Below are 15,130 nucleotides of genomic sequence, written 5' to 3' on the forward strand. Positions count from 1 at the left end.
AAACCACGTGTGTCTTATGCAAGGTTTTAATTGATGCTTCGTGGTCGCTTTCGTGACGCTGATTTCAGCTGTGGGTGAAGCTGTGGGTAACATTGTGACATGGTGACATTGTTTTGGAGATTTATGGAATTTGAATATTGAAAAGATTAAAAATCAGTGTAATCTCCCAAACAAGAGCATAAAGTAATTTTTCTGGCCTTTTATTTAATGTATTTATTCATTTGAACCTCGACCAAGATGTTTACGTTAGCATTTTTGCATTTTTAACATTGTCTAAATATAGTTATGGAGATACTGAAAACACGGTCGGGATTCAAAAACAATTGCAAACGCCTGCGATGATGAGAAATAATCCCCGCTTTTAACGTTGTGCTGTTTGCAGGTGTCTGATTAACAAATCGGAGGTGCAGAGCTTCGTCGAGCGCTGCATGACGGCGGTGGGCACGAAGCCGCATCACGCTCGCAGTTTGGCCGAGGTGCTGGTGGAGGCCGACCACCGGGGGCACTACAGCCACGGACTCAACCGCATGGGTCAGTATCAGTTGAGAAAGACTTTGTTGTTTAGAGTATTGAGTATTTAAACAACAACAGTGACCAAAAAATTTGATATTTCTGCCCTAAATTGTGGTTCATTCACATTTAGATGAATTTTAGCACAGTAATTTTGGGAATAATAAAAAAGTAAAAGTATTTGATATATTTGAACAGCATATTTTTTTTGCAGATTTTGCTCTGCTCAATATCTCTATTTCTTTCTTATTTGAACATCTACATGATAACACAACCCCAAACCTACTCCTACAATCATAAGGTCCCATTGACCTATTGCACTGTGTGTTTCAGATTTCCTCTTTAGAGCCACTGTTTAACTTTGTTCTGTCGTAATTCCAGATGTTTAAAGTGTCAAAAGTCTTCTTCATCGAGCCCTGGTGGTCACTTCTGGCCAGGGATGTCACGATTATTCGGTTCATCGATAATTGTGATCATTTACGAACTAAAAAAAAACAACAATTAGCACTGTAATTTTATCTATTGTTACCGGTAGTTAACGTTATTTGGTCATTCAGACTGTTCATTTCATAAAGCTGGTCACAAACTTGAGAAATAGTAAAGATATCACACAGTCTCAGTAATAATTGTGAATAATTAAAAATAAATTTGACATGATGACATCCCTGCATCTGGCAAACTTTTTGGATGCGGTTTCTCACCCAGATATTTATATGTATTTGCATAAATTCAGGTTATTATGAGTCACTCCTTCTTCAAAAACGACCTCCAGAAGTGTTAATTCCCTGTAATTCCCACAAATTCCATATAATTCCCATAATAAATGTTCCAACTTTGATCATTCTCAAAATGTTCCAACCCTACTCGGTGCTGTACCACCTCTGGAACATAAACGTGACACAAACGAACAGTGAAGACGTCTTTCCTCAGTTTTTGCCTGTGTCTCGTGCTCTCAGACATGTACGTGAAGGACGTCAAGAGCGGGATCTGTGCCAAAGACAGAGAGCCGGTGGTGGTGAAGGAGAGCGCGGCCACGGCTCTGGTGGATGGGCAGAACCTCCTGGGGCCCGTGGTGGGGAACTTCTGCATGGAGCTGGCCCTGAAGAAGGCCAAGGAGGCGGGCATCGGCTGGGTCGTCGCTCGGGGTGAGATGCAGACTCTGAACGAGAAAGTGTTTAGTTTAATCCAATGTCAAATGTGATCGGTGGGATTTTTTTGACAAGATACATTATGTTCTGGCTCTTGTTTTATTGTGTCCATAACTAAACAGGATCACAGTTGTCAAAAAATCACTGTGGATTTGAAGTGTCGAGTAAAATTTTTTTTTTTTACTAGTTAATGTTAGTGGAGAGATAGACACAATAGCAAATGTTTATTATTATTATTATTATTATTACTATTATTAACAATAACACAACAATATTAATAATAATAATATTTTTTTCTCACAAATCACCCCATTTTTTACCCCGTGAACTTTAACAAAAACTTAAAAATAACTGACCCAAAATTTTAAAACTAAAATAAAATAATGATGCAAAATAACTCGCTAGCGCCACCTCAAATTTTAGAATACATTAGACTTATGAAAATTGGTACAAACATACCTCACGTCAGGACAAGTAAAAAAATATGTTGCGACACCACCCTAAACCCCACAGGGATTTTCAGTGGCAAGCTCGTGAACAAAAAACTTTTGTACTTCTGGCAAGAGATGTTCTATTTTCCAGCACGGATATACGTTTTGTGCAAAATGAAAGCTTTTACAAAGGCTCTACAGCGCCCCCTTGAACATTTGAATTTAGTCAAGAAATATACTTTGACGTACGTAGACAAATCAAATTTGGCACATCCTTCTTGCCATTATGATTAAAAACAAACAAAAAAGACTGCATACCTGTATCTGCAAGCATGTTACCGTGGCAACCTAACAAATTTTGCCATAGAATTACTTGCGTTTTGGTTTACAAGCATTTTTGGGATGAATGATTCATCCCCTTTCATCATGAAACACTGAACACAAAAGCCAATGGGGACATAACTTTATCTCGAACCTTGCGGCACGATCTTGCATTTTGTCAGGACAAACAACTATTTGAATTGCAAACTACGCAATCATCAACTGTGAATTACTGAGCGTCGTTTGGTATGCCGCAAAACGCAGCAGAAAACATGGACACACGGGAAGGCGGTTGTGCGGGAAGGCGAGAGCCATCATCGCCGCTAGCGCGACTTTAATTATTATTATTATTATTATTATTATTATTATTATTATTATTATTATTATTATTATTATTAGGCCCGAGCGCCACAAGCTGGCGAGAGGCCTATTAATCTCGTAAGGCCGTGCGAAGCACGGCTGCGAAAGTGCGCACGTAGTGCGCACGAAATCGAGCGCGAAGCGCTCGCCCACTTCCAAACACTCACTAACGCACTCCTTCACTCATGCACGCCCCGTGCATACTAATTAGTAGTAGGAAAATGGAACATTACCGTTGTAAACGGGCAAAGCCCGTGCAAAAGTGCGCACTAAACGAGCACTTTACATTGAGATGACGACCGCTTTGCGGTCGTCATCCCCATATAAAGCACTCATTTGCGCTAAGTAGCTCACGAATACGTTCCCCATCTCTTGCATGTTCCGTGCATATAAGCATGTAATGCAAAAATTGAACATTAATACTGTATAGAGGGCCACTCAAAATTAACGAAAGTACCCGTCAGTGACCAGGGGCCCACACCATGAGGTAGGAAAGCGCGAGCGCTTTCCGAAAATGTATAGTTTATGACATTTGAAAAATGGGAAACATTGTTTTCGCATCGGAATATTATTCTTTCTTTCTTTCTTCTTCTTTCCATTTTCCTACTACTAATTAGTATGCACGGGGCGTGCATGAGTGAAGGAGTGCGTTAGTGAGTGTTTGGAAGTGGGCGAGCGCTTCGCGCTCGATTTCGTGCGCACTACGTGCGCACTTTCGCAGCCGTGCTTCGCACGGCCTTACGAGATTAATAGGCCTCTCGCCAGCTTGTGGCGCTCGGGCCTAATAATAATAATAATAATAATAATAATAATAATAATAATAATAATAATAATAATAATAATAATTCTTCTTCTTCTTCTTCTTCTTCTTCTTCTTCTTCTTCTTCTTCTTCTTCTTCTTCTTCTTCTTCTTCTTCTTCTTCTTCTTCTTCTTCTTCTTCTTCTTCTTCTTCTTCTTCTTCTTCTTCTTCTTCTTCTTCTTCTTCTTCTTCTTCTTCTTCTTCTTCTTCTTCTTCTTCTTCTTCTTCTTCTTCTTCTTCTTCTTCTTCTTCTTCTTCTTCTTCTTCTTCTTCTTCTTCTTTTCTTCTTTTCTTCTTCTTCTTTTCTTCTTCTTCTTTTCTTCTTCTTCTTCTTCTTCTTCTTCTTCTTCTTCTTCTTCTTCTTCTTCTTCTTCTTCTTCTTCTTCTTCTTCTTCTTCTTCTTCTTCTTCTTCTTCTTCTTCTTCTTCTTCTTCTTCTTCCTCCTCCTCCTCCTCCTCCTCCTCCTCCTCCTCCTCCTCCTCCTCCTCCTCCTCCTCCTCCTCGGGACCAACCCCCCTATTTTTCACCCAGTGAACATTGACGAAAAGTCACAAAAATGTTCACACCTCTAAAAATCGTGCCTCTCTACATTCTGGCTATTTCCCTTTTCTAAAATAAAAAAAATTGGCGCGTCAGCGCCCCCAAATGTACCAAAAATGCATTGAGAGATGGGAAATGACCCAAAAAAAATCTGATCGTAGAATCATGAAATTTGGCGCAGAGGTAGATGGTGACAAGAGAAGTAAAAAATATTATTACGGCAACGCCGTCCGCCCAACCAAATGTCGGCCATATTGCTTCAAAAATGGCTAAACATGACTTTTACGAACTCCTCCCAGGGCGTTGGCCCTAAAAAGCTGAAATTTAGTGAAAATGCTACTGAGGAGTGGGACATCAAAAGTTATCCAAATTACATTGATACCTGTCTCGGTGCGGCGAAGCCGCAAACTGTAGCTAGAATTTCAGAAATCTCCCATATTTAAAATTTCTGCCGTTTGCGCAGATAAAGTCCGAATTGCGTCAAATTAGAATCAGTTGTTAAACTCTTTGCCCTAAACCTACTTGAAGTGAAATAAATTCATTTGGCGCCACAGCGCCCCCTACAGATTTTATATGGAGGTTAAATGTTTAGTTTTGCGAAATTATATGAAATTTGACACACAACTCAATTTTAGCATCCCCATCAAAAAAGTCAATGAGACCCATGTCATAATTGTTATGGCGTTGCCGTAACGATGACCGAAACCTTTCATGTTATTCCAATGGGGAAATCGCCAGAACATGTTTACACTTTAGACTTTCACAAACTCCTCCCAGGGCGTCAGCCCTATTAACCTGAAATTTGGTGAGACTCATCTTCAGGACCATCAAAAGTTATCCACATTTTCATTCAAAGAGTCACGGTGTCTGTGCGGCAAAGCTGCACATTTTGCCAAGAATTCAAAATAAAATAGCTTTTTGATGGTAAAACAAAGGGGAGAAGATGTGACAGCGTCACAGATTCAGCAGTAGGCGTAATAAAAGGACAATTGGGGCGCGTTAGCGCCCCCTCCTCTTGCGGCGTGGCGGCGGTGTGGCGGCGGCGTATTTATTATTATTATTATTATTATGTACAGGCAAAGCAATAACCTCTCCGTGGAAACAAGCAGGTCCCTAATCATTAAAGTGCCATAGTACAACTTTTTAATATGTAAATTAAACCAAATAAATGAAATAAAGAAAGAAATGGTAAACTAAAATGTTTATACAAGCATTAGTCTTTTGCTATTTTTCTACTCTAATTATTTGGTCAATTGAACTCTATAACCATCTACCCGGTAGTTGTTGCTCTGTGGTATTATGTTGTAATGTTTGAGCTGCTGTGTTCAAGTCATTTCTCTTGTGGATCTTCATAGGAGAGTTTGTTGGGCGCAGTTTACTTCAGATGTTACACCTGTCGCTTCTACGTATTTGTATTGTCATGATCAGGTTTAACCGGCCAGACCTAACGCTGATGCCACAAACGCACAAATACATACATACATATTATGTATATTCAGGGCCCTGCTGTCTCTGGGCGATAAAACAGCCTTGCAACATCGACCCGAAGAAAACCCTCCTCAGAAACCCTGGCACTTTGGTTATATTTGGCAAAGTGACGTGTTTTTGTGTGTGATTATACAGTCTTATTATGATAAAAAAGGAAAGAAAGAAAAAAAAACATACAACAATTTTTTTCTGACTGTGTATGTTCACTCTGGAGCTGCAGGGGGTGCTCTATCAAGTTACTTAATTCTGCTTTATGTGTTTTAAAGTGAAAAATCATCTGTTCTTTTGCAGGATCCAACCATTACGGCATCGCTGGGTACTACTCCATGCAGGCGCTGAAGGAGAACATGATCGTGAGTGAAGAATTCATGTTGTTTCTCCTCCATGTTTTGTAGTACTATATTCTAATGTTTATGTGAAGTATTTCCACAGTACAGTTAATCTCTTACTGGCTTTTGTTTTCAGGGAATGTCATTCACAAACACGTCTCCACTCGTCGTCCCCACTCGTGGCAAAGAGGTACATTTTTACCAACAACAATTCTTGAATAAAAATAATAGAATCAGATGTGATCAATTGTCTCTGTGAAGATCCGTAAAGAAAGAAAAAGCTAGTGTTGCAGCTTTTTGTTGTGAACATCCTGTGCTACACGAGAATTTATAATGGGCCATAGTGTTTTACTTGATATATTTCTATTTTTGAGATATAATGCATTTACAAGTCATGGTTTTCTTACATTTCTGTGAACATATACAGCAGTAACCTTTCTATAAATATGCCACTGGACATTTTGAATCTTCTGCATTGACCTTAATGCAAAGCTGATTGTTATTGTATTTCAGTAACTATTATTTTTTTGTGAAGCAGTGTTAAGCTAAAACCACATAACTGTTGCGTGATTTTGTTTCATTTGTAATCTTACCTTGTGTTCAGTGCACACTGGGCACAAACCCCATCAGTGTGGCCGCTCCAGCCAACGATGGAGACAGCTTCGTCCTGGACATGGCAACGTCCGCCGTCGCTCTGGGGAAGGTAACGTTTGTACTCATTATAACGAGATTCAACCACATAACCAACACCTCTCCCAGTCCATTACGATTGACCTGTATGCTAATCCCCAATGCTAATCATTTATTAGCATTTTCTACATAACTCGCATTAGCGACTAGAATCAAGATGGCGGCGGGGGGCAGAGGTCACGTGTCAGGCAGGAACTCATCGTGATATATTTCTGTTATATGTATCACACTTTCTAATAATGTCATTGCAACAGACTTACGTTGATCAGAGCCTTGTCCAAATGACACCAAATGTAATCTGTCAAACCATGCAATGCACTGAAAGACATGTCCATTTTACAGGGACATTTCATACAGATTTTTGACTGATTGCCAAAACAACGCTTGATTTCTGTTAACTGTTAGTGTGTGTCATGAGCTCGAGAAACACACTTGTCCCTGTCAAAGAGATAAATATAAATAAATGAAGAAAAGACATTATTTGACAGGAGAAATCTGTTCTAATCCAAGCCGACTTAACTCGAATAGAATTGATGAAACTTGATCCTTCTCTCAAATCCTGTGGGGTTTCTACAGTGTTACAAAACAACCTCATTGTAACATGCTGTGGGTGTGGCAGAGTGGTTAGCATTCCTACCTTTCTACAAGTACATAGTTTGTTTAGGATCATTATAGTCTGTATGCTAGTTCCTCGTAGTATATGTCCTCCGTGTGTTACTGTGGCTTCATCTTAGCTTCCCGCCGTGTATTTTAAAGAGTTAAATTGTTTTATGTCGGATCGTTCAGAAGACAAATACGGCTTCTTGCCCCTGTCTTTTTGAATTGTTAAACCTGAATTTACTGGCGTTTTCCTGTCACACGTCCTCTGTTATTTCTACAGCCTTGAGAATAATATTGCTATAATATTGTTTATCGCAACAAAAACAGTCGTCAATAACCGAGATAATCACCCTTAAACCACAAAACCTCCTGAAAAAAATCTGCGTAACCACGATTCTGTTCTCTTCTTGAGCGTTTGTTGTTTTCACGTAACAAAGTCCAATTCTATAATAATAACGTTCACATTTTTCAGCAATTTGACTCAGTTTGGCGCTTGATAATCGTGACTCGTGTTGTAATTTGGGATACTTTTGAAATGAGACACTATGCTTTCTTTCGGCAACGTTTTGTGACAAATAAAGAGCCGTAAACGTACTCTAGATGCGTCTAAATTGCATTAAAATCACACATTACATCCTCGCGTGCGCAGTTGATTCCTGCGACGATGTGCTATTTTGGTAAAGTCACAATAATTTTCTTGGGCGCCGGTCTGCTCTCTAATACAGACGCTTTTGACCACCCACTCCCCCTACTGGTGAGCCTCAGCAAGCGCTCCGAGTGAGTGACAGGCGGGTTCGACCGATGGCGGTAAACTTTCCGAAGCGGCGGCGTGACTTTAGCGACCCGTTCGAGGCAACACAAAGACTCCTGAGTCCTGATACGTTGGTGTATTAAAAGAAAAGCTCTCAGCGATTGTGTCCAGGTGGAACTGCATCATCGCCGAGGAGACGAGATCCCCATCGGCTGGGGTCTCGACACCGACGGGAAGATCACCCCCGACCCGTCCAAAGTCCTGAGCGGAGGCGGCCTGGTGCCCATCGGCGGCAGCGAGGCCATGGGTAAACAAAAATGGACCAGCTGCATTTCTTGAATTCCTTCTGGACCCTTTTAACATGTTTATGATGCAGGGTTAAAGTTGACTGATGTATGCAAACAAATTTAAACGAAGATGTCAGACGCGTTTTAAAATAACCTTTTCAGACAGACAAAGCTTTTTATTCTTCATATACATACCGTGTTTTCCGGACTATAAGTGGCACCTTTTTTCATAGTTTTGGCCGGGGTGCGACTTATATATGTTTTTTTCTTATACTTATAGTCCGGAAAATACGGTAATCCAATCGACATTTTTCTATGGCACATTTTTACAAACAAAAGCCGTTTCTAAAGCAGAAATCAACACAGTGAAATAAACATCCAATAAATCTACTCGTTGACACAGTAATTATATCATATTATAGAATACAAATAATTAAAAACAATATGAAGACTATACAATGATAATGAACTAGACTAATAGGCATAAATAGACTCGATAATGTCATTAAAACAAATCAATCGAGACGACAAACAGGAGACCACACAACTCACGCTGTGTTTGAATATGAGTAGAATAAAAGTGGGTTCAAGATGAGATTTAAAAACACTCAAAATGTTTTACAGTTTGACGAAGACAGCGCACAGTGGTCTGATTTTGTCACAGCAGATAACACACACGTTAGCTGAGATTTGTAGTATTCCGTTTGATTAGAGGATGTGTTGTGTTTGTTTTCCCTCAGGCGGGTACAAAGGCTACGGTCTGGGCATGATGGTGGAGGTGTTCTGTGGCATTCTGGCTGGAGCCGAGTACAGCAACCACATCCGCACGTGGAAAGTCACAAATAAAGTGGCCAACCTGGTACTTTACACTTTATCTTTGTGTTTTATTCGGGTTGCACGTACGTTTTTTGGAGTATCCCGATAACAATATGCAGACGATATAAAGTCAATCCAACAGAAATGTGTGAAAATGTGTCTTTAAATGTGTAGGTTGAGGTTTGACTATCAGACAAATGGGAAAAGTCTGGCAAATTTAGGGCCGTAGTCGACTAAATAAATCGATCATTTGACGACTAAAGGCGCAGATCAGTCGACTAAAAAAGGGCAAAATGTTCTGCAGGCAAAAGATAACTATCTCGATGATCTGACCCTTATCTGACCGAAAGCGCACTGACAACGCCACAGGATAACAAGAGGTTCCCGCGGTTACAAAGATTTTTACAGAAAACTACCAGTAAACAGTGTGTTTATTTGTTTTTTAATTTAACTGCGAATTCAACTCACAATTCACTCAAACAAACTCACTCCAAGCTTTCAGTATAAATCTTGATAATCCAATTAAAATGTATAGTCAACTAATAAAGTTTTGGTCGATTAAGACTCCATCGGTCGATTCCTCGACTAAACAGTTAAAGGTGTACATATCTAGACAAATGAATCACAAAAGTGCAGAAATATCACCTTATTATTCCCTTATGTCAAAGATAACAGCCATTTTTTCTTTTCTTTTTTACTCTAAAACTCTCAAATTTAGCTTGTCTTCAAAATAACATTCACAATATTATCTACAGTTTGATATATTGCCCGCCTCTAGTTGCATGTGATGGTTAAAATACGATATAGTAATAATAATAATAAAATAGGATTGATCTTGAGTATTTGTTGCAGCCCTCAAGTGCACAGACCCCAGGCTTTATCTAGTCAGTGATAACCCTTGTTTATCAGAGGTTGAAGTTGATGTATAACCAGGCACATGCTGCTGTTTGATGTACGTAACCTGTCTCTTTTTGTCTTCAGGGTCAGTGTTTTGTGGCAATAAACCCGGAAAACTTTGCCCCCGGATTCACCGACAGGATGTCCGACCTGATGTCCATCCAGAGGAGCATGGACCCCGTGAGTCTCGCTGTGCTCGCTTCAACAACAGAGTCACAATCGCAGTTTGACCGCTGGCAATTGGCGCTGAACGCTAAAAATGTCTGGCTTATTGTGTGTTAAGCCTGTTCACTCTGTAGTTTAGACCTCTACAAACATGTTCTGAAATGCACGCAGGTCTTATTTTACTCTCGAATAATATTGTCTCTAGATGAGTTTGAAATTCGCGTAGTTAATCTTGAGTTTTAATAATACAAATCAAATAGTAGTTGCAGTATTTGTCAGCAGCAGTCAATTAATCGCAACTTATCACGCACTTTTAGCATTGTGAAGGAAAATTGAAGCCTCTAAATACTGCTATATTCTGGGGGATTTAATGTTTTATAAGGATTATAAGGTTTATTTTATGGTTTCTGTATGAATATTTGTCAATTATAATAATAACTATGTGTATAAACGTTGCCTACAGAACTTATAGATTTTTTTCTGGTGTTTTCACAAACCGAGGCCTTGGTCACATGACTTTCTTGTGTTGGTTTGAGGTTTTCTTTGGCACCGCAACATTTGCTAAAAAAACCCAATTTGGCTGCGTTCCCTAAACTGGTCACTAAAACACTGGATCCGGACCAAACCAAGTCGGAACTAAACCGGACTCAAACCAGGACCAAACTAACACACGTCTGAATGTAGTGCTATGTATCGCCTGCAGAGGGCGTCACTCCCCTCATTTCTCGGCCAGTTTATTCTAAAGTATTTTTTGGTTTTATCCAACAGTAATTTTAAATGTTTACACTGCTTGTTTTGCTGTTTTCTTGCCTATATATTTTACTTTTTACTGTATATTTTGTATTAATATTTAGTCCAGGTTTATTTGTATTGTGTTTCTTTTTGAACTATTTATTTTCTCATAGTGTTCTCTCAATACAAAAATGTCAAACTCGATTTTGATACCAAGGAATGGACTCGGGAGGTTGAGCGATACCGACTAGATATAGTCGGCCTCACCTCCACGCACAGTTTGGGCTCTGGAACCCATCTCCTCGAGAGGGGCTGGACGCTCCACTTCTCTGGTGTTGCCCGCGGGGAGAGGCGGCGGGCTGGTGTGGGCTTGCTGATAGCCCCTCAGCTCAGCCGCCACGTGTTGGAGTTTACCCCGGTGAACGAGAGGGTCGCGTCCCTCCGCCTTCGGGTGGGGGACAGGTCTCTCACTGTTGTGGCGGCCTACGGGCCGAACAGCAGTGCAGAGTACCCGGCCTTCTTGGAGTCCTTGGGAGGGGTACTGGACAGTGCACCGACCGGGGACTCCGTTGTTCTACTGGGGGACTTCAACGCCCACGTGGGCAATGACAGTGACACCTGGAGAGGGGTGATCGGGAAGAACGGCTTCCCCGATCTGAACCCGAGCGGTGTTCAGTTATTGGACTTCTGTGCTAGCCACGGATTGTCCATAACGAACACCATGTTCAAGCACAAGGGTGTCCATCAGTGCACGTGGCACCAGGACACCCTAGGCCGGAGGTCAATGATCGACTTAGTTGTCGTGTCATCAGACCTCCGGCCGCGTGTCTTGGACACTCGGGTGAAGAGAGGGGCAGAGTTGTCAACCGATCACCACCTGGTGGTGAGTTGGATCCGCTGGCGGAGGAGGAAGCCGGACAGACTTGGCAGACCCAAGCGCATTGTGAGGGTCTGTTGGGAACGTCTAGTGGAGCCCTCTGTCAGTAGGGTATTCAACTCGCACCTCCGGGAGAGCTTCTCCCATGTCCCGGGGGAGGCTGGGGACATTGAGTCCGAGTGGACCATGTTCTCCGCCTCCATTGTTGATGCGGCTGCTCGGAGCTGTGGTCGCAAGGTCTCCGGTGCCTGTCGTGGCGGCAACCCCCGAACCCGGTGGTGGACACCGGAAGTAAGGGATGCCGTCAGACTAAAGAAGGAGGCCTATCAGGCCACTCTGGCTTGTAGGTCTCCGGAGGTCATCGACGGGTATCGGCAGGCCAAGCGAGCCGCGGCTCGTGCTGCCGCAGAGGCAAAAACCCGGGCCTGGGAGGAGTTCGGGGAGGCCATGGAGGAGGACTATCGGTCGGCACCAAAGAAATTCTGGCAAACCGTCCGGCGCCTCAGGAAGGGGAAGCAGTGTCTCACAAACACCGTTTACGGTGCGGGTGGAGGCCTGCTGACCTCGACTGGGGATGTCGTCGGACGGTGGAAGGAATACTTTGAGGATCTCCTTAATCCCTCAGTCACGTCTTCTGAAGAGGAAGTAGAGACCGGGGACTCGGAGGCTGGCTCATCCATCACCCAAGCTGAAGTCACTGAGGTTGTCCGCAAACTCCTCGGTGGCAGGGCTCCGGGGGTGGATGAGATCCGCCCTGAGTACCTAAAGTATCTGGATGTTGTAGGACTGTCTTGGTTGACACGTCTCTGCAACATCGCGTGGCGTTCGGGGACCGTGCCTCTGGACTGGCAGACCGGGGTGGTGGTCCCTCTGTTCAAGAAGGGGGACCGGAGGGTGTGTTCCAACTACAGAGGGATCACACTCCTCAGCCTCCCGGGTAAGGTCTATTCCAAGGTACTGGAGAGGAGAATCCGACCGATAGTCGAACCTCGGATTCAGGAGGAGCAGGGTGGTTTTCGTCCCGGTCGTGGAACACTGGACCAGCTCTATACCCTCCATCGGGTGCTCGAGGGTTCATGGGAGTTTGCCCAACCAGTCCACATGTGCTTTGTGGATCTGGAGAAGGCTTTTGACCGTGTCCCTCGGGGTGTCCTTTGGGGGGTGCTCCGGGAGTACGGGGTCCGGGGCCCTTTGCTCAGGGCTGTCCGGTCCCTGTATGACCGGAGCAGGAGCTGTGTTCGCATTGCCGGCAGTAAGTCAGACCTGTTCCCAGTGCATGTTGGACTCCGCCAGGGCTGCCCTGTGTCACCGGTTCTGTTCATAATTTTTATGGACAGAATTTCTAGGCGCAGTCAGGGGTCGGAGGGGGTCCGGTTTGGGGACCACAGGATCTCATCTCTGCTGTTTGCAGACGATGTTGTCCTGATGGCTCCATCAAACCCGGACCTGCAACATGCACTGGGACGGTTTGCAGCCGAGTGTGAAGCGGCTGGGATGAGAATCAGCACCTCCAAATCCGAGGCCATGGTTCTCGACCGGAAAAAGGTGGCTTGCCCTCTCCAGGTGGGTGGGGTGTCCTTGCCCCAAGTGGAGGAGTTCAAGTATCTCGGGGTCTTGTTCACGAGTGAGGGAAGGATGGAGCGTGAGATCGACAGGCGGATCGGTGCAGCGGCTGCAGTGATGCAGTCGCTGCATCGGACCGTTGTGGTAAAGAGGGAGCTGAGCCGAAAGGCAAAGCTCTCTATTTACCGGTCGGTCTACGTTCCTACCCTCACCTATGGTCATGAGCTTTGGGTAGTGACCGAAAGAACAAGATCGCGGATACAAGCGGTCGAAATGAGTTTCCTCCGCCGGGTGGCTGGGCGCTCCCTTAGAGATAAGGTGAGGAGCTCGGCCACACGGGGGGAGCTCGGAGTAGAGCCGCTGCTCCTCCACGTCGAGAGGAGCCAGCTGAGGTGGCTCGGGCATCTGTTCCGGATGCCTCCTGGGCGCCTCCCTCGGGAGGTGTTTCAGGCATGTCCCACCGGGAAGAGGCCCCGGGGAAGACCCAGGACACGCTGGAGAGACTATGTCTCTCGGCTGGCCTGGGAACGCCTCGGGATCCCCCCGGAGGAGTTAGAGGAAGTGTCTGGGGAGAAGGAAGTCTGGGAGTCCCTGCTCAGACTGCTGCCCCCGCGACCCGGCCCCGGATAAAGCGGCAGAAGATGGATGGATGGATGGAATGGACTCGATACTCAATACCGATGTCGATGCCACAATGATGAGAAAACACTCTTTTCAGTCTGTAATAATAGTACTTTCTTATATAATACTCTTCTTATATACTTCTCTTATACTAGTTCAAATACATTCTAAAACTGTTCAGAAAACAACACGCTTTGTACAGTTTTTGTGATTGTTTTAGAATCGATATTTGTTCAAATGAGTTTCAATACTAGTTTTGGCATCGATTAGTGTCTGATTTTCAATACGTTTGACCACCATGGATGCATGGATGGGTCAAACGCAGATAAAATAAACTGCACTTTAACCATAACCATTATCGCTGAAGAAAATTCCTAGTTTGTTCACTGACGACGGCGATCAAACTTTTTTCTGATTTGTGATTCAGATTTCCCCCCCACATTAAGCGGTTGTCTCTTCTTTCTGCTGCAGGCGGACCCCGAGGCCCCGGTGCTGGCCGCAGGAGACCCAGAGAGGACCAACGTGAAGAAGTGCGATGAGATGGGCGGCATTCCCTACCACATCAACGTGGTCAATCACATGGTGAGGACTCTGCGCTCTCAGGACCTGGAATCAGACAGAACACTGGCACTAGGATTCAAAATCATCTTCTTTTGTAGTTAATCGGGTTGTTGTGAGTCATTTTACATCATAGGACAGGTTTGGGTGCGAGCTGCATTCCACTGAAAAAAGCTTAAATGTGAAAATGTGGCAAAGTTGTATATTCTTTTTGTTTTAAAATATGAAATGCTAAACTAAAGGTATTCAAGAGCATGTTTACAGGCCAATAACAATACAAATAATGCATAATATTTGTCCTTTAAAACTGCTGCTTTACCCATTTTACGTCTGAATTTAGTTAAAATATACAAACTGTCTTGTCCTTTTCAGAACAACTGTGCAACGAACATCGGCGTGACGCAGCTGTTACCGGTGGATCGACTCGTCTCCAACTAAAACCTACCACCAATTTTAAACTTCACTTTCAGTCATTTTAAGAACTTTTAACTTGAACATTATGAATATGAAGGCTTTTTTTTTTTTAACAGTTCTATGTGCATTTCTTTTTTGTATTTTACATCTCGACTGTGAGTGTCAGAAAGTGTTCATTCCAAAGTGCCTCATGCAATAAAACCAAATGTTACTGAGAATGTGTCAAATATTA

The 15,130-nt window shown here is 43.3% G+C and overlaps 1 protein-coding gene across 1 annotated transcript; it reads left to right on the plus strand.

The window, feature by feature from the left end:
- Positions 1-366: 366 nt before the first annotated feature.
- LOC140348601 (uncharacterized oxidoreductase YjmC-like) lies at positions 367-14,926 on the plus strand. Its single transcript, XM_072434580.1, has 10 exons — positions 367-531; positions 1,467-1,655; positions 5,890-5,951; positions 6,064-6,117; positions 6,532-6,630; positions 8,140-8,275; positions 8,996-9,114; positions 10,053-10,148; positions 14,398-14,508; positions 14,857-14,926. The coding sequence occupies exons 1-10, from the start codon at positions 429-431 to the stop codon at positions 14,920-14,922; spliced, it is 1,035 nt and encodes a 344-aa protein (XP_072290681.1). The 5' UTR covers positions 367-428; the 3' UTR covers positions 14,923-14,926.
- Positions 14,927-15,130: the final 204 nt, after the last annotated feature.

This window comes from Eucyclogobius newberryi, unplaced genomic scaffold (genome assembly GCF_026437365.1).
Source record: "Eucyclogobius newberryi isolate DKJ021-1_F unplaced genomic scaffold, fEucNew1.0.hap1 SCAF_7, whole genome shotgun sequence".
NCBI lineage: Eukaryota > Metazoa > Chordata > Actinopteri > Gobiiformes > Gobiidae > Eucyclogobius > Eucyclogobius newberryi.

Coding starts and splice junctions, on each gene's coding strand:
- LOC140348601 (XM_072434580.1), top strand. CDS start 429: ATGACGGCGGTGGGCACGAAGCCGCATCACGCTCGCAGTTTGGCCGAG. Junction 532..1,466: donor CCACGGACTCAACCGCATGG/GTCAGTATCAGT, acceptor TCGTGCTCTCAG/ACATGTACGTGAAGGACGTC. Junction 8,276..8,995: donor CGGCGGCAGCGAGGCCATGG/GTAAACAAAAAT, acceptor GTTTTCCCTCAG/GCGGGTACAAAGGCTACGGT.